General features: G+C 33.7%; 1 protein-coding gene across 1 annotated transcript; it reads left to right on the top strand.

The window, feature by feature from the left end:
- The first annotated feature begins 10,618 nt into the window (after positions 1 to 10,618).
- Positions 10,619 to 11,599, top strand: LOC118851429 (olfactory receptor 2A1/2A42-like). The gene has a single exon (XM_036760877.1). It carries the CDS (start codon positions 10,619 to 10,621, stop codon positions 11,597 to 11,599), a length of 981 nt encoding a protein of 326 aa, XP_036616772.1.
- The last annotated feature ends 7,852 nt before the right edge of the window (positions 11,600 to 19,451 follow it).

Below are 19,451 nucleotides of genomic sequence, written 5' to 3'. Positions count from 1 at the left end.
CATCTAATTCTATGTACACTATGTCTTTTGTTCTATACTTCTTTATATATTGATAAAAGGTAATTTTATCTTTATATTCCCTAATGACTTTAGGTAAGAAGATGGCTCAAGTAAAAGTTATTGTAAAGATTCCATATGTAAAAGGTGGGCAAGGGCCTCAAGTGTTTCTACTGCTTGACTGATTTTTGTTTTAACAGGTGAGAAAGGTCTTTAGAAAATTCAGCAAAGTGCTTTTGAATGATGGGTTCAGAAAGATTTATATGTAAAAGACCACAGGAGAATAAGTAATTTATGAATTCTTTGGGAAATATTTAGAAAGAGGAATTCTGCTTCCTGTAAGAAAAAGTCCTATTGCTTAAAATTGGCATATATAGATCCATTAATTAACTGATAAGCATTTTAAGTACCCATTAGGTTCCAAGCACTCTTATAACTATTGGAAATATTCATGCAAAATGCTTACCTTTCTCTGCTCTCAAGGAGTTTACATTTTATTTGAGTTGTTGGAAAATGCCAAATTGTGAATATTTTGTGTCTTATCCATTCAGCTAATATGTGTAATATGTGTGTATATTTGTGTGCATAAACACATATGTATATACAAACATGCACATGTATTACCTATATACTTACATATGTGTTTGTGCCCAAGATGCTGCCTCTTATAACGGATAGGGAGACAGTCTTCAAGTCAATGGTACCCAGGTTCAAATCCCTACCTCTGATATATATTGGTCCTAGGACCCTGAGGAAATCATTTAAACTAGCAAGGGTCTTAGGCAAATCTCTAAGACAACATGTTGCTCAATACTCAATGATTTCCATAAGTAGAGTTAGCTTCTTCACTAGGACCTTCCTACATCAATCAATCACAACTCAGTAAAATCTATACATATACAGACACATGTACATAGAGTTTTGGGACACCTTATACTGGGACATGTTTGTATGCCACTTATATACCTATGAATGTATGTGTCTATTTTTAAGTATGTAGACACACATATCCATACATAAAGAAGTAGTTTATTCAGATTTCATTGCTGTAGGAAATTCTTGATAAGGAAACTCTTTTGCAAAATAAATCAAAAACTCCTCCTAGAGAATTCCCACAGTTACTGTCAGGCTGTTGTTATTGCTGTAGTCTTTAATGTGTGTATCTCTTATTCTTATTTCTTTAAATTCATAAAAATATCACTCTTTGAGAATATCAGAAGAGCTACTTTTACCCTCTTGTTTTTTTTGTTTGTTTTCTTCAGTTTCAGCTGTTGCTCCAGGGAGATAAAACCAACATATGTCAGATGTAGAGGCTTGTAGCTGGGTCAGATCTCTATCCACTAAATCCAGGTATCTCTTGGACTACAATATATGCCCATGAAAAAAGATTAATTTTCTTCTTATTATGAAGTTTGGGTGGGGTCCTACCTAAAGGTGAGTGAAAGAATAAGCTATGTTTTCATTGAAATGCACAGTATCAAATCTACAGGATTCTTTGCGATTTATATAACCTATTCTTTGCCCCTGATATCAAATTTTTACCCAAAAGCTGAAGCAAATTTCAGTGAGGACAAGAGCATTTTTTGTGACCCAGTTTTTGATGTCTGAATCTTTGAGCTGGAAGAGAACTAAGGGTTATACTCATCCAATCCCCCACACAAAGGGAGAATTTCTTCCACAACATCTCTTGCCAAGAGTCATTGGTCTCCATTTAAATTCTTCAGGTGATTCCTGCTTGTACTTTCAAATTGGTAGAAATTTCCACCTATTCATCCTAGCTTTGCCCTTCTAGAGCAATACAGCAAAGTGGACTCCATTCTTTTATGGCAGCCCATCAAATATTGATGTGGGAGAATTTTGGAGAAGGAGTTCAATTAAAATTGTGACTACAAGTCACAGGACTAAAAGGTGAGGGAAAATTTGTCCTCTTTTTCTCCCTGTAAGAATGAAGGAAGTTAGTGAATTGGAGAGGTGTCTTCAGGTGGATCAATATTTCATGGGTTCTAAACTGAGTATAATTTTTGAGGAATGGAACTTTCCTTCTCGTTGACTTCTACTGAAGTTCAAAGGTCCAGAATCCATCATGAGTTTGCTTTTGGTTTCCCCAGTGCTTTAAATATTAATACTTATTTTAATGGGCTTTAATTTCCTCACCACACAGTAAAGTAAACTTTAGGGTGATTTGTTGATAACTGATGTTAGAAAGTGTAAAATATCATCATGAATAGTCTGTATATAGAGACTATTATGAGCATTAGTCATGAAACTGGATTCATCTCATCCAAGAAGGTGTTAGGTGGCTATAATTATAGCACTCCCTTTGTCTTTCAGCACTCTGATACAAAATAGAAGGTGAAGAGAGTTTATGACTTCATCTAATGTGTGGACTGTGCTTTCTTTTCTCTCAACAGTCTTGTCACTTGCTACTCTGTCTATTCACATTGTCGCCCTGTTTTCCCTTCAGTCCATTACATGGGTAAGTCCCCGTTTCAATATCAATAGATGTCGACTTTTTTTATTCTTATGTGTAGAGGAACAATGGGTATTGACTATGAAGAGAGGCAATTTTAAAAATTTTCTGCCTCTTTTCTAGATATATATGCTCAATACATATTTCTTGAGCACTGTAATGGTGATTATGGGATGGGATGTAAGAGGTTACAAGGTTTTTGAAAATTGGAAAACTACACAATTCCCTCTTTGTGAATTATAGAATAATGAGGGTGGAAGATTTTGTCATTTTTATTGAAGAATAAATGTCTACAATTATTACACTGAAGAAAGAATGTCCTATTTCAGCTGATTACTATGCTGAACTTTTAAAATTTTCCTGTTTATATTTACTCTTTAAAATTTATTTTATTTTTAATTTATGGAATAAAACAAGCATTTTCATTATATAGTATATTACAAATATGATTCCATGTGTAACTGCAAATCTACCATGTACAACTTGCTATTACTTCTTAAGTATACAACAAAGTCGTCATGTAAATTTCTTTTTTATTCTTTTTGTTCTTCCCTCACCCCACATCCTTGAGATGTCCACCATTAGACATAAATAGATGTATAAATATAGATAGATATAAATATATATGTATGTGTGTATACTCATTCATATGTAAAGTTATTCTATATTGTATTGTTAATGAAATTAGAAGATATTTGTCATCCATTAATAGACCCATATGACCTTCCTGAGTCATATGGAAGCCTGAGTCACATGACCCTGTGGTTGGAAGAGCTTGAAGAAGGGGTGGAGCAAGAAGTTAGATTGAGTCAGGAGAGAGATGGTGGAACTTTCACTTGGGAGAGTGAGACAGGAGGCAGGCAGAGAACAGAGCACCTAGTAGGGGTAAGAGAGGGACATTTTTGACTAATGGAGCTTGATTTGTGGGAAGGCCCAGTGGAGCGAAGGCTTGGGGATATTGGTGCCCCATGCATTGGTAATGTGTATTGACTACTTGATTACTATGATGGATTTCTTTGTTGCTGTGATGAATTTGGCTTTCTGGTGTTGCAATAAATGGTTTGGCTTCATCCATATAGAGAATCTGTCATATTTTGTGATTCAAAACTACATTGGCATATTCATAGCAGCTGCAAATGCTGTGAGTATCACATTGATGCTACATATACATATTTCTATTTTCAGTTCTTTCTCTGCATGCTGATAACATCTTTCTTTACATGTTCTTTATAATTAATTTTGGAATTTATAATAGTCAAAATAACTTATCCATTTAGTCATCCTTAAAACAATATTGTCGTTACTGTATACAATGTTTTCTTGGTTCTGCTCATTTTGCTCTTCATTATTTCATGCCAGTCTTTCCATGTTTTTTAAGGTCATTGAGCTCACCATTTTTTATAGCACAGTATTATTCCACCACAATTATGTACCACAACTTCGTCAGCCATTTTGTAAATGATGGGCATCCCTGCAGTTTCCTCTTCTTGCACCACAAAGAGAGCTGCTATAAATATTTTAGTACATATAAGTTCTTTTCCTTTCCCCCCAATCATTTTTGGGAATAGATCTAGTAGTGGTATTGCTGGGTCAAAGGGTAGTTTAATAACTATTTGTGCGTAAGTCCACATTACTCTCCAAAATGTTTGGATCAGTTCACAATTCCACCAACAATGAATTAGTGTCCGAAATTTTCCACATTGTCTAAAACATTTTTCACTTATCCCTTCAGTCATTCAATTATCCCCTTCAATCACAATCCTGTTCCAATCTAGTAGGTATAAAATCATACCTCAAGGTTGTTTTAATGTGCTTTTCTCTTATCAACAAAGATTTAGGATATTTTTTTTTCATATAAGTGTAAATAGTTTTGATTTCTTCATTGAAAAACTCACTGTTGATATCCTTTGACCATTTGTCAACTGGGGAATGACTCATATTCTTAAGGACTTGACAAAGTGCTTTATATATTTTTATATTTATATAATATATTTTGTATATTATATATTTATATTATATTAATATGTTTATGTATTTTTTTGATCTGAGAAACTGTCTATACATTTTCCCCCCAATTTTTTTCTTTCCTTCTGATCTTGGCTACATTGATTTAATTTATATAAAAACTTTGGAATTTAATGTAATCAGAACTAGACATTTCCAAATAACTTTGTTCTCCATCTCTTGCTTATTCATTAATTGTTTGCCTATTCATGATTCTTATGAGTAACATGTTCCATGTTCTTCACATTTCCTTGTAATATCTTTCTTAATATCTAGGTCATGTATCCATTTTGACTTTATCTTGGCAAATGGTGAAAGATATTGGTCCATGCCCAGTTTCTGCCATACTGCTGTCTAGTTTTCCTAGCAATTTTTACCAAATAATGAATTCTTATCCCAAAATCTTAAGTCTTTACACTTGTCAAATACAATTATTATGTTCCTGTAAATTGTATGTCTACTTTATTCCATTGTTCTAACTTTTCATTTCTTAGCCAGTACCAGATAACTTTCACAATTATTGTCTTATGACATAGTTTAAGATTAGGTACTACTAAACCTCTTTCCTTTATATATTTTTTTCATTACTTCCTTTGATATTCTTGATTCTTTGTTCTTTCAAGTGAATTGTTATTTTTTTCTCATTCAGTAAAATATTTTTTGTAATTTAATTCAGATGGCATTGGATATATAAATTAAGCTGGGGACAGTTGTGATTTTTATTATATTGACCCTTCCTACCCATAAAAATTAATATTTCTCCAGTTATTTAAATTTGATTTTATTTGCCTAAGAAATTAACATTTTTATATAATTCCTGGGTTTTCTTTTGCAAGTATACTTCCTCATATATTAAACTACCAATGTTTAAATGGGGTATCTTTTGCTTTTTCTTATTGCACAGTCTTTCTGTGTTATATACAAATGCTGATGATCTATGTGGATTTACTTTATATTCTGCTACTTGGCTAAAATTATTAAATGTTTCAATTACCTTTTTATTTGAGTCTTCAGAATTTTCCAAGTATGTCATCATAAAGCTGCAAAAAGAGATAGTTTGATGGCCTCATTCACTATTCTGATTTCTTCTATTTGTTTTTATCCTCTTATTGCAATTGCTAGCATATCCAACATAATATTGAATAATATCATTAATGGGAAGGCTTCTAGTTTATGCCCATTACAATAAAACTTGCTGGTGGTTTTAGATATATGCTTTTTATCAATTTAAGGAAAAATCCGTTTATACCAATACCTTTAAGTATTTTAATAGAAATGTGTTGAACTTTATCAAAAGCTTTTTCTGCATCAATTGATAAAACCCTATGTTTATACAAAATGTTTATTATTAATGTAATTAATTATGTTCATAATTTTCCTTATGATAAATCATCCCTACATTCCTGGTATTAATCCCACTTGACCATAATGTGTAATCTTTGTAATACATTCCTGTAACCTTTTAGCTAGTATTTTTGCATCCATATTAATTAATGAAATTAGGTTACAATTTTTTTTCTGTTTTTTGTCTTCCTAATTTAGGTATCAGTATCACATATATTCCAGAAAAGGAGTTTGGTTGGATCCCTTCTTTACCTCTTATTCCACATAATTTATTTAATATTAGAATCAACTGATCTTACAATGCTTAATAGAATTCACTTGTAATTCTATCCATTCCTGGTGCTTTTCTCCTAGGAAGATCATTTATGGCCTGCTCAATTTCGCTTTTTGAAAGAGTTCTTTTTAGATGTTCTATTTCCTCATCTGCTAATCTAGGCAACAGATAGATAGATAGATAGATAGATAGATAGATAGATAGATAGATAGATAGATAGATGGATGGATGGGGAGACAGATAGATATATAGATATATGTAAACATTCTTCCATTTTACTTAAATTACTAAATTTATTATCATATAATTGAGCAAAATAACTCCTTATATTTGCTTTGATTACATCTTCATCAGTGGTATATTCATTCTTTTCATTTTTATGCCAATGAATTGGTTTACTTCTCTATTTTTTTTAAATCAAGCTAACCAATTTTTGACTATTTCATTTGTTGTTCTTCGTAAAACCAACTTCTAATTTTATTTATTACATCAATTGTTTTTACTCTCAACTTTATTAACTTCTAGGGTTTCCAATTTAGTGTTCATTGGGGATTTTTAATTTGTTCTTTGTCTAGTTTTTTTTATTTGCATACTCACTTCATTAGTCTGTTCTTCATTTTGTGGATGTAAGCATTTAGAGATATAAATTTTCCTTTAACCACTGCTTTTGCTGTATCCCATACATTTTAATGTTGTCCCATTATTGTCATTCTCTTTAATGAAATTATAGATTGTTTCTATGATTTGTTCTTTAACTCACTCATTCTTTAAGATTAGATTGTTTAATCTCCAATTAGTCTTTAATCTATGTTTCCATGATCCCTTATTAAATATAATTTTTAATTCATTATGATCTGAAAAAATGGTACTTTTAACACTTCTGCTTTTATTTATAAAATTTTATGTACTAACATATGGTCAATCTTTGCAAAGGTACCATAAACCCTGAGGAAAAGGTTTATTCCTTTCTATTTTCACTCAAATCTATTCCATTCAATATCTGTCCTATCTAGCTTATCTAAAATTCTATTCCCTTTCTTAACTTCTTATTTATTTTCTGGTTATATTTATATAGTTCTGAGAGGGGAAGATTAAAGTCCCCTGTTATTATAGAACTACTATCTACCTCCACCTATAATTCATTTAACATTTCTTTTAAAAATTTAGATGCTGTAGTATTTGGTGCACAAAAGTTCAGTATTAATATTGCTTCCTTATCTATGGTACCTTTTATCAAAATGTAGTCACCTGTTTTTCTCTTTTAATAAAATCCCTTTTAGCCATAATGTTGCTGAGATCATAATTGTTACTCCTGCATTTTTGCATCAACTGAAGCATAATAAATTCTGTTTCAACTCTCCATTTTAGCTCAGTATACATTTCTCATTCTTAATTGTGTTTCTTATAAACAACATTGTTGGATTTTGATTTTTAATCCATTCTGTTATCTGCTTCTGTTTTATGGGTTGGTTCATCTCATTCACATTGAAAGTTAGAGTTACTCCTTGTGAATTTTTTTTCTGTTTTATTTTTATTCACTATTTTCTTTCTCAGCCTCCTTTTACTCTGTCCTTGTTGCCTTATCTTCTCCCCTAACTTTTTTTTCATTTTGCCCACCCCTCTAAAGTCCCTTCCTTGTCTTCACCCCTCAAGCTCCTAATCTTATTCTATACACCCTTCTAAAAGTCCTTTGCCCACTCTTTCTGCCTTTCTCACTTCTCTACAAGTTCAGAAAACGGCTAAACCTCTCCAGATTTACATGCTGTTTCCACTTCAACCCAGATGAGAATAACATTTCAACATTACCTTCCCTCCAGCCCCACCTACTTCCTAGGAATTACTTTTTCCTTTCACGGTCCATTTTTATGAGATAATTGATCCTTTTTACTTTTACCTACCCAATTTTCTTTTTTTTAAAATCACTTTATCATACACAACCCAGCCCCAACCTTACTTTCAAACTACATTAGTAATGATGACAGTTTTAAGAATACAAATAACATTTTCATGTATCACAAGTAGACAGTCGGGCCTTAATGAGTACCTTATAATTAGTTTTTAATGTTTTCCTTATGTTTCTTCTGGATCTTTTATATTGATTTTTCCATTGTGTTCTGGTCTTTTTGTTACAAATACCTGAAAGTCTTTCAGTTTGTCAGATATCCTTTTTTCACATTCAGGATTGTACTCAACTTCACTCAGTAAGTTATTCTTGGATGCAACCCCAGCTCCTTTGCTCTTTGAAATATATTGCCCATCACATGCAATGTTCATATAATTATAAGACATACTAAAAGCTTATTTTTGAATCTCTATAGTCCTTTGAGCAAGCCTTTATCAAAGCTATGCAAAATTTATTGTATGATATTGTTTGTGATGTCCTCAAAAATACATTTATTTTCTAATATTCATTGGAAGGCTTCTCTAGTTTGCAATAATTTGCAGTCAGAAGTCAGACTCCATGACATGAAGTGAAAACCAGTGCTATAAAACTTGAATATTTCAAGAATCGTTGATATCATTATCATTATTCTAATATACATGACAACTTCAGTTATAATGTCTCAGTACAATGTCTTTAAGACTCTCCAACCAAAATTTAAGTCATCCTTCACCCCTCCCAGTAATGAACCTCTCCATACTTAACTGTCATGGTTTGTGAATGACAAATATAAAATCCATTACCAAGTCTGTGTTCAAAGTCTTTCCAGATAGATAGAACCAGCCAGATTGCTATTGTGATTGGCTGGCACAGCCTTTTTGAATCCAGCATCTCCTCCATGACATGAATATATGTTCAAGTAGAACAATTGTCTAGGTACTCGACTGAAATGTTGAGTTTTTAACTGAATCTGTTTTAACTTTAGTAACTTATTCAAATTTCAGGAGTTGGTTCTTGATCCTATTTCTGCATGAATTAAAATATTTAAGTTATTAGTGAGTCCAGAATTTTTTTCTGAATATGTGCCACTTACTAAAATCATTGAAACCATTAGCCTTCTTCCAACTAATCCTAATGAAACTTTCTCTTTTTTCCCTAGTAAGCAAAAACTAGGTAGGTCATTTACAATGTCTTTTCTCTAGCCAGCTAAACAGCATAGTGGATCAAATATTGGGCTTGGAGTCAGGATACTCTCGTTTTTAATTCTGATAAGAAGTAAATCATCTTTTTTGTCTCAATTTATATCTCCAAAATGAGGACAATAATATAACCTACCTTCTAGGAATGTTGGAAGGATCAAATTAGATAACATTGCAATTTTTCAAGGTTTCTATATAAATATTAATTATTAGTTTAACTATTATTGTCTTGCCAAAGATTTTGACAAAAAAGTTTGAAAAGCTTTGAATTTTCACAGTGGATGTCAAATGAGAAGAATTACAAAAAGTTACAATACCTCAGATAGACTACCCAGACATAATACCTATTACTGTCACTAAAGGAAAAAAACATTGCTCTGGCATAAGTTACCTTTCATAATGTCACATAGATATAGTATTTCCTGCACTTTTAGATGTTTCACTTTTTTTCTAAAGAAGTATTGAAACTAGGCAGTCCTTGATTTTATTTCCATTATCATTCTACTTCATCACAGTGAGAAAGCATCTTAGTAAATGATAGAGGTTCTCTCTCTGTGTTCATTGACCATTCCCATCCATAAGACAACAGTAATTGTTTTTTTTCCTATTGTATTCTATATCAACAAGATCTGAGAATTTGCACATATTTGTCTCCTCTCAAATTTAACCTATTTGAATTTTATTGGCAAAGTCAATGCTTATGAGATTGATGAGAAGTTGTCCAGTGGGAAAAAATGAAAGGTTAGGAAAATGTGCTAAGATGCAACTGTTGGCTACCTCTCAAAACAAAAAATATATGACCAATCATCATCAAAGTGACCTAAATTTTTATGAACTTTGACCTATTCATAATGCATAATAACAGAATCATCCATTGCCAAATAACCCTGGGCTCACTGGGACAGTATTAATAGTAAATGTATTTTGTTGACCAGAATGTTAGAGGCAGATCTACTCAGATTTAGTTAATGGGAGGGGGGCAGTAATAATACATCCTTGCTTCTTTCTGCCTCTGATGCAGACCAATTGTTGTGAAAACCTTCAAATATCACATCTTCTCAATGAAGACTTGAGGGAAACCACAACTGGAATAATTTCCTTTCCTAAAGTTAATGTGACACTGTATGTTCCACTCACAGGAGACATAACCCCTTCTTACACTACAACAGTATACATAGTACTTCTATATCCTTGTGTAGCTGCACGCATAAGCAGTTTCTCGTATTACCAAAACATTTTTGAAGTTTGTCTTTGGGAAGGGAAACAATTATATAGCTGATCAAAATAGTCTATAAACGTGTTTGTAGGAAGGCAAGTTAAAAAATTTTAGAAGTGCTTCTTACTGGTTTTGGCCTTCTTCCCTCTGCCATTTTCCTCAGTTTAAAAAAAGGACTAAAAAAGTTTAACAGATATTTGTTTCATGAGAATGAGTAGAAATGAATTAAACTATGCATTTTAATGTCTTACTCCAATGTCTTTGTTTTCATCATAGGGTTATGGAGACCAACCAGACCACAGTGACAGATTTCATTCTGCTGGGATTTCTTGTTAGCCCTAAGATGCACCTAGTTCTCTTTGGCATCTTCTTCCTACTCTATACCTTCACTCTGCTGGGAAATGGAGTCATCCTGGGGCTGATTTGTCTTGACTCCCGACTCCACACTCCCATGTACTTCTTCCTTTCACAACTGGCCATTGTTGACATCTCTTATGCCTCAAACACAGTCCCCAAAACGCTGGCAAATCTCCTGGATCCAGCCAAGCCCATCTCCTTTGCAGGTTGCATCATGCAGACATATCTCTTTATGACATTTGCTCACACTGAATGTCTTCTGCTGGTAATGATGAGCTATGACCGGTATGTGGCAATCTGCCATCCACTCAGATACAAAGTCATTATGAACTGGGGAGTGTGTATTGAACTGGCTATCATATCCTGGGCATTTGGATCCCTTCTGGCATTGGTCCATGTGCTTCTGCTCCTTAGGCTGCCCTTCTGTGGGCCTCGGGAAATCAACCACTTCTTCTGTGAAATCCTATCTGTCCTGAAACTTGCCTGTGCCAACATATGGCTCAACAAATTGGTCATCTTTGTTGCTTGTGTGTTTATCTTAGTTGGACCCCTTTTTTTAGTCCTAATCTCCTACACAGGTATCCTTGGTGCTATCTTGAGGATCCGGTCAGGAGAAGGACGAAAGAAAGCCTTCTCTACGTGCTCCTCCCACCTCTGTGTGGTTGGTCTTTTTTTTGGTAGTGCCATCATCACTTACATGGCTCCTAACTCCAGGAACTCTCAGGAGCAGCAGAAAGTTCTTTTCTTGTTTTACAGCTTCTTTAATCCTACCCTAAATCCTTTGATCTATAGCCTGAGAAATGCAGAGGTAAAGGAGGCCCTAAGGAGATTCCTTAGGAAGGAGAGACAAGGTTAAAAGATTGAATGGAGCTTTCTTTTTATGGAGGATGGGGAAAGAATGGTGCCTTTGGAGGGCATAACAAATTGAGAAGTGCCATGAAATAAAATCAACTTTTTCCCCTCTATTTTTTCCCAAAATTGTCATACTCCCTTTTTCTACCTATGATCATTTCTGGAGCACTTCCATGGGTCTGAACCTTTTTATTTTTGCCCTACAGTCCCCTTATTTCTGTGACATGCCTCCATACTTTGTATGACCCACTGAAACACTTTTTTCCATATTCTACCTGATCATACTCTGCATGCCAGTGCAGTTCGAGGAAACCACTCAAATACACTAATAACTTTTATAAAAATCAATTTTGATACAATTTGCTTTTATATTTGCCTCTGAATATATCTCTCTTTCAAATTCTAAGAGCCTTTATGTGTTACAAAGAATAAAAATTGAAGGAAAAATAATTTAGCAAGATTAATGGACATTTCTGACAAGGCTGACATTATCTGCCATGTTTATATCCATATCCTAATCCACAAGCACCAAAATCTTCAAATTAGACAGAGAAGCTTTTTTTCATTTCTTCTCTGGGAGCTACTTTGGCCATTTATTCATTCACTCAATCAGTAAATAAGTATTCATTAATTACTTACTATATACCAATTACTATGCTAGGCATTGGGGAAAGTCAAATCAGGATTCTTACCATCGAGGAGATGACATTTAATAGAGAAGACAATTTTTTAAGCAACTATTTACATTCAGTTTATGTTCAGTGTAAATGGAAGGTAATCTCAGGGAGATGGCACTACATTTAGACACTCTCAGGAAAGACCACTGGTAGATGGTGTAATTTTAGCTGAGACTTAAAGAATGCCAGTGAATTCAAGAGTAATTGAGGATAGAGAACATTTTAGGCTTGTGAAAATGCCAGTAGAAAGATATGAAGTCAGGACATGGAGTATCATGTGCAAGAATAGCAAGAAGGACCATGGATTTGAATCACACATCTCACAATGGGGAATCAAGTGTGAGATGACTATGGCATTCTGTTGTGTTTCTATTGTTTTTTGTTATAATTATGATATACATTTTTTTCTTCATTCTGTTAACTTAATTTTGCTTTAGTTAGTATTTCTTCTCATGTTCTTCTACATTCTTCATACTCCTAGTTTCTTACAGTGGAGTACTAGGCTATTACATTCAAGTACAACAATTTGTGTAGACAGTATATATTTGACTTGTTTTTACTTCTTTGTTTCTGCAAAAGGTGCAGCTATAAGTATTTGGATACCTATGGGTTTGTTCTGGGTTTTTTAAACTCTTTTTGGGATATATTCCTAGTAGTGAGATTTCTGAGTTCAAAGACATGGATACTTTAGTTACTTTCTTAACATAATTCATATTTGCTTTTTTGGACTGGTTGAATCAATCTATAGTTACACTAACAATGTTTCTCTACAATGCTTTCAACCTTGTCTGTTCTTTGATTGAGTCTTGCCTTTGTCTGAATCAAGAGTCTTTGATTAAATCAAGAGTCTTTGATGGCCTGCTTAAGTCACAAGAAATCCTAAGTCACATGAGTTTGAATCACATAGTTATGTTGCCCTCTGTTCCTGAAGAAGTGAAGTGTATATATACTCGATGGTTGGTATTTTGCTTTGGGGCTCACTCATTGGAAGAGTGTTCATGGGATTTGGGCAGATGAAACTCTGGGTAGCCATTAAGAAGCCCCACAGCCTTGAAAACCCAGATGTTGTTGTTTCTCTCTCTGGTAACTGTGCATGTATTGCTATGGTGAGGCAGTTAGAAGCCCATTTGTTGATTTCTGTTATTTTCTCTATTTGTAATTTCTGTTTGTATTTGCTCTGAATTTCAATGGGCTGATGTTTTCCCTCAATTAAGTGAATGATATATGTATGTTTAATTAAAATAAGATTGTTAACCCCTTAAAGTGGCTTTCTTTAGAAAAGCAAATCAAAGAACCTGTTCTAGGAGCCCTCCTGTGTGATGGTGTGTAGTAGTAATTTAGATTTGAAGATCTTTCCCACCCATTAATAGGACATGTGACCTGCTTATGTCACAGGGAGCATAATTCACATGTGGTGGGAGGAGCTTCCTGACAGGAAAAGGAATTTATGTCACAGGAAATGGAGAGAGAGAGAGAGAGAGAAAGAGCGAGCCCTTATGGCTGCTAATAGCTGCTGATGACCACCCTCATAATGATTAGAACTGAACAGACTGACTTAGCTGTACTGTGACTTTGCTTTGGGGAAGATCCTAGCAGGAGGTAAGAGAGGTTTTGGGACAGCAAGGCTACAGGCTGTGATGTGGTGTTTTAAGTTACTTGCTGTTATGATCAAGTAGGCTAACTGGCTGTGGGAGCTGAACATTTGGTTATGGGGTGTGATTCTCTGGTGTCTCAATAAATGTTATACTTCTTTTCCCTTCTGTATGGAGAGTCTCTCATACTTTGTGATACAGAAATACATAGGCATATTCACGATTATCATTGATGTTGTGTTTATTGCCTTACTGATACATGATATTATTGGCCTTACACCTCCACAGTAGCTGCAAATAACAATGTTGTTTGCCACATAATACATTATGATATATTATGTGTACATCTAACATGCAATGTATGTGTCTCATGTGTATTCTAAAAATATATAATACATATACATACATTAAAGATAAACCCATATGTTCTTATGTTTTCTCTTTAAAAAAAAAAACAAGAATGAATGTTGTATCTAGCCAAAATCTTTTTCTTCCTTTATTGATATACACAAATTCTTTGGTTGTTCTTGTTATTAATATGAACCATTACGTTAAAAGTTTTCCTAATATTCAGCCAACTCTATATTTCTACATTAAATCCAACTTGGTCATTGTTTGTATTTGTTGTATTGCTATTGTCTCTTTGCTGATGTTTTATTTAAATTTTTGTACCAACATTTATTAGGCACAATGGTTTATACTTTCCTTTCTTTCATTCTTTCTTTTTTATTTTTCTTGGTTTGGGTATCAAGACCACATCTTTGAAATAGAAGAATTCGTTAGACTCTCTTCTTTTTTATTATTGAAAAGAATTTACACCACATTAGAATAAATTGTTCTTTGAATGTTTGATAGAATTCACTTACAAATCCATCTGGTCCAAAATTTTTGCTTTGAGTATTAATTTAGGATTGATTCAATTTTTTGTAAGATTGTGTTATTTGAATTCTTTATTTCTTATTATGTTAAATTGGGCACTGTTTTTTAAAATATCTATTTAATTTGAGTTGTCAGTTTTAGTGGCATATAATTGGGTAAATAATCTCTAGTAATTTCCTTTACTTTCTTCATCTGTTCTGAATTCTCCAATCTAAAATTCAGATAGTTAATTTGTTCACTCCATTTACAAAATCCAGTTACCTAATGGCTTGTTGATTTTATTGTTTTTCCCAAATCAGCTTGAAGTGTTATTTATAAAATCAATTGTGTTTTCTGCTTTCAATGTTGTTAACCTCTTCTTTGATTTTTCAAAATTTTTACTTTTTATTTAGGTGGTTGTATATTCTCAGACCAGAAGGATTTTGAGATCAATAAACAAGCATCGGTTTTAATTTTAATCCTCCTCTATTTCCTCCTAATAAAAATGGTAGATGAACTTTAGCCAGTTTAAACACAAGTTGAGTTATTATTTTCTTTCTTGGACATGAATGTTCTCTAGGTGAATGAATTGTCCTCTCCCAGGACAAGCATGTTTCTCCTTTGTTAAAAGTTGATTGTTCAGTATGTCCACATTTCTTAGATTATTTTCTTCAAAGCATCAGAATATTTCATTACTTCATCCTCATCTACATCATCCACCTCTGTAACTGAACTTGATGCTTAGGGAATCACACTAACTAAAGCTAATCAAGCCAACTTCTCAGGGTTGCTGTGAGGATCAACCAAGGTAGTATTTTTAAAGCACTTAGCACAGTGCTGGGCATGGATTAGGCACTACACAAATGTTAGCCATTATTATTATTCAGGATAAAACTCGGGCATAAAGTCAGAATTAAATAAATACTTGGGCTTATGTCTGCCAAGGGAAACTGCTCTTAGTACATTCATTCATCAGTGGCCTATTGATAATTCTATGGTAATGGATAATCTTCTTAATTGAGACCTCTCTTGTGCCCTCTAGTCATTCTGCAACAAATAGACCATTTACATTCATAGTTATAATTGTTGTATTTGTTTTCATCTATCATATGCTGTCATCGTATGTTTCATTAGTGCTTAACACAATGTCAGATATAATAAATGCATGGTCAATTGAATTAAATTAATCTAATACTCTCTTTTAATTCACTAGATTTGCTTCAATTCCAGGTATTATATATACAAACATCTCTATTGGAATGAGGACAGGACCTGTTTTTTTTTTGTTTTCCTTTGTGTCTTTAGTAATAAAATAGTTCCTAGGCCATAGAAGAGCTTAATAAATATTTGTTGACTGAGTGATGAAACACAGTGACTAATTTTTTTTTCTTTTTCTTATTTAATGTCTTATATTTTACCAAATATATGAAAAAATAATCTCAACATTTTTTTTCAAATTTTGAGTTTCAAATTCTCTCCCTCCATCCACTCCCCCTCCCATTGAGAAGGCAAGTAATTTGACATCGGTTATACATATATAGTCATGCAAAACACATTTCCGTGTAAGTCATTATGTGAAAGGAAACACAGACAAAAAAATACTCCAAGAAAAATAAAGTAAAGAAAAAGTGTCTTTGATCTGCATTCTGGCTCTACTAGTTCTTTCTGTGGAGGTGGACAGCACCTTTCATCACAAGTCCTACAGAATTGTCTAGGATCATTGTATTGCTGAAAATAGCTAAGCTATTCATAGTAGATAATCATATAAAATCACTGGTACTTTGTGCAATGTTCTCCTAGTTCTGTTCATTTCACATTACATCAGCTCATGTAAGTGTTTACAGTTTTTTTTTTTCCCTGAGAGCACCCTACTCATCCTTTCTTAAAACACAATTGAATTCCATCACAATCATATGCAACAACTTGTCCAGCAATTCCCCAATGGATGGACATCCTCTCAGTTTCCAATGCTTTGCCACAACTAAAAGGGCTGCTATAAAAACTTTTGTACACATTGGTCCTTTTCCTTTTTGTTTTTTATCTCTTTGGGATACAGACCTAGTAGTGGTGTTGCTTGGTCAAAGGGGATGCATGATTTTATAGCCCTTTGAGCAGAGTTCCAAATTGTTCTCCAGAATGGTTAATCAGTATACAACTTCACAAATAGTACATTAGTGTTTCAATTTCCCCAGATCCATACCAATATTTGTCATTTTCCTTTTCTGTCATATTAGCCAATCTGACAGATGTAAGGGAGTAACTCAGAGTTATATTAATTTGCTTTTCTCTCATCAATAGGGATTTAGAGCATTTTATATGATTACAGATAGCTTTGATTTCTTTGTCTAAAAGCTGCCTGTTCATATTTTTTAATCATTTATCAATGGAAGAATAACTCTTATTTCTATAAATTTGAATAAATTTTCTAAATGTTTGAAAAATGAAGTCTATATCCAATAAACTCACTATAATTTTTTTCTCACAGTAATGATTACCAACTATGTATTTCCCTCCATCCTGTTTTCCCCCTGTTTATCCTACTCTCTCTTTTTTATCCTGTCCATTCTCAAAAGTGTTTTCCTTCTGACTTTTTCCTCCCGCAAATTGCCCTCCCTTCTATGACCTCCCTGATTTCTCTCATCCCCTTCTCTTCCTACTTTCCTGTATGGTAAGTTAGATTTCTACACCAATCTGAGTGTGTATATTTTTCCCTCTTTGAGCCAATTCCAATGAAAGTAGGTTCCTGTGCTCCCTTCCCTGCTTCCCTCATTTTCACCTACACATTACAATCTCTTTCAGTCCCCTTTTAGGTCAGATAATTTATACCATTCTGTATCTCCTTTCCCCCTTCTCTCAGTTCATTCTTCTTTCTCATACTTACATATTTTTAGACAGTTATCTTGTTCAGCTCACACCCCTTTTCTGTCTATGTATACTCCTTCTAAGTGCCCTAATGATGAGAAAGTTTTTAGGAGTTACAAATGTCATTTCCTTATGTAGGAATGTAAACATTTGAACTTTATCAAATCCTTCATGATTTCTCTTTTCCCTTTGCCTTTTTATGTTGCTTTTGCATCTTGTATTTGAAAGTCAAATTTTCTATTCAGCTTTGGTCTTTAAATCAAGCATGCTTGAAAGTCTTCCATTTCATTGAATGTTCATTTTCCCCCTGAGGGATTATACTCAGTTTTGTTTGGTAGGTGATTCTAGGGTTAATCCTAGCTCTTTTGTCCTCCAGAATATCTGATCCTTTAATGTAGAAGCTGCTAAAACATGGGTTATCCTGACTGTGGCTCCATGATATCTGAAATCTTTCTTTTTGGCTGCTTGTATTATTTTCTCCTTTATCTGGGAGGTCTGGAATTACCTATAATATTCTTGGGAGTTTTCATCTAGGAATGTCTTTTAGAAGGTAATCAATGGATTCTTTCTATTTCTATTTTACCCTCAGGTTCTAGAATATCAGTGCAGTTTTTCTTAATAATTTCTTGAAAGATGATTCCTAAGTTCTTTTTAAAAACTTTAAGATGTATTCTTTAAATATATATAGAGGATTTTCACTTATTTGTATGTTTTTATTGCTTGTACTTCCCCTGGAACTTTAATCTTCCTGTTATGTGAGTCTAATCTCTTTTGAGATTCTTAGATTTTCCACCTTCTCTTTATCTTTTTCATTTTGGAATGTATTTATCTTTTTCTTTCAGATAATATTTATGACATATGTCTTACGTTACCTCTTTTCTTGTTCTGGACATCCCTTATGTAAACTGTTGTCAGTCTGATGCCAAAGATTTAGAAAAAACTTATTGATATATTTGGATTTTACATCAGCTTTAAATCCCTTTAAATTAAAATTGCTTCCCTTTCCACACTACCGTTTCTTTTTTTTCTGTTTTTTTTATTTTTTTAGTTTCATTTTTTATCAGTTTTTTTGTTTAATTTACTTCACATATTTAGTCTTCAGAATTGATTTTCAGAAGAGTTTGAATTCTAAATTTTCTCCCCATTTCTACCCTCCCACCCACTCCAAGCTGGCGTATATTCTGGTTGCCCCATTCCCCCATCAGCCCTCCCTTCTGTCACCCCACTCCCCTCCCATCCCCCTTTCCCTTCTTCTCTTGTAGGGCACGATAAATTTCTACACCTCATTGCCTGTGTATCTTATTTCCTAGTTGCATGCAAAAACTTCTTTTTTGTTTTGTTTTTGAACGTCTGTTTTTAAAACGTTGAGTTCCAAATTCTCTCCCCTCTTCCCTCCCTGTCCACCCTCCCTAAGAAGGCAAGCAATTCAATGTAGGCCACATGCGTTTCATTATGTAAAACCCTTCCACAATACTCATGTTGTGAAAGATTGACTATGTTTTGCTCCTTCCTAACCTATCCCCCTTTATTGAATTTGCTCCCTTAACCCTGTCCCTTTTCGAAAGTGTTTGTTTTTGATTACCTCCTCCCCCTGTCTACCCTCCCTTCTGTCGTACCCCCTTTTTTATCCTCTTCTTCCTTCTTTCCTGTGGGGTAAGATACCCAATTGAGTGTATATGGTATTCCCTCCTCAGGTCAAATCCAATGAGAGCAAGATTTACTCATTTTTCCTCACCTGCCCGCACTTCCCTATCTACACAACCACTTTTTCTTGCCACTTTTATTGTGAGATAATTTACCCTGTTTTATTTCTCCCTTTCTCCTTCTCTCAATATATTCCCCTGTTATCCCTTAATTTGTTTTTTTT

This window comes from Trichosurus vulpecula, chromosome 5 (genome assembly GCF_011100635.1).
Source record: "Trichosurus vulpecula isolate mTriVul1 chromosome 5, mTriVul1.pri, whole genome shotgun sequence".
Lineage (NCBI taxonomy): Eukaryota > Metazoa > Chordata > Mammalia > Diprotodontia > Phalangeridae > Trichosurus > Trichosurus vulpecula.
This window is presented reverse-complemented; position numbering and strand designations above follow the sequence as displayed.

What these genes read in the sequence shown, in the direction of transcription:
- LOC118851429 (XM_036760877.1), top strand. Translation starts at nt 10,619, where the DNA reads ATGCATTTTAATGTCTTACTCCAATGTCTTTGTTTTCATCATAGGGTT.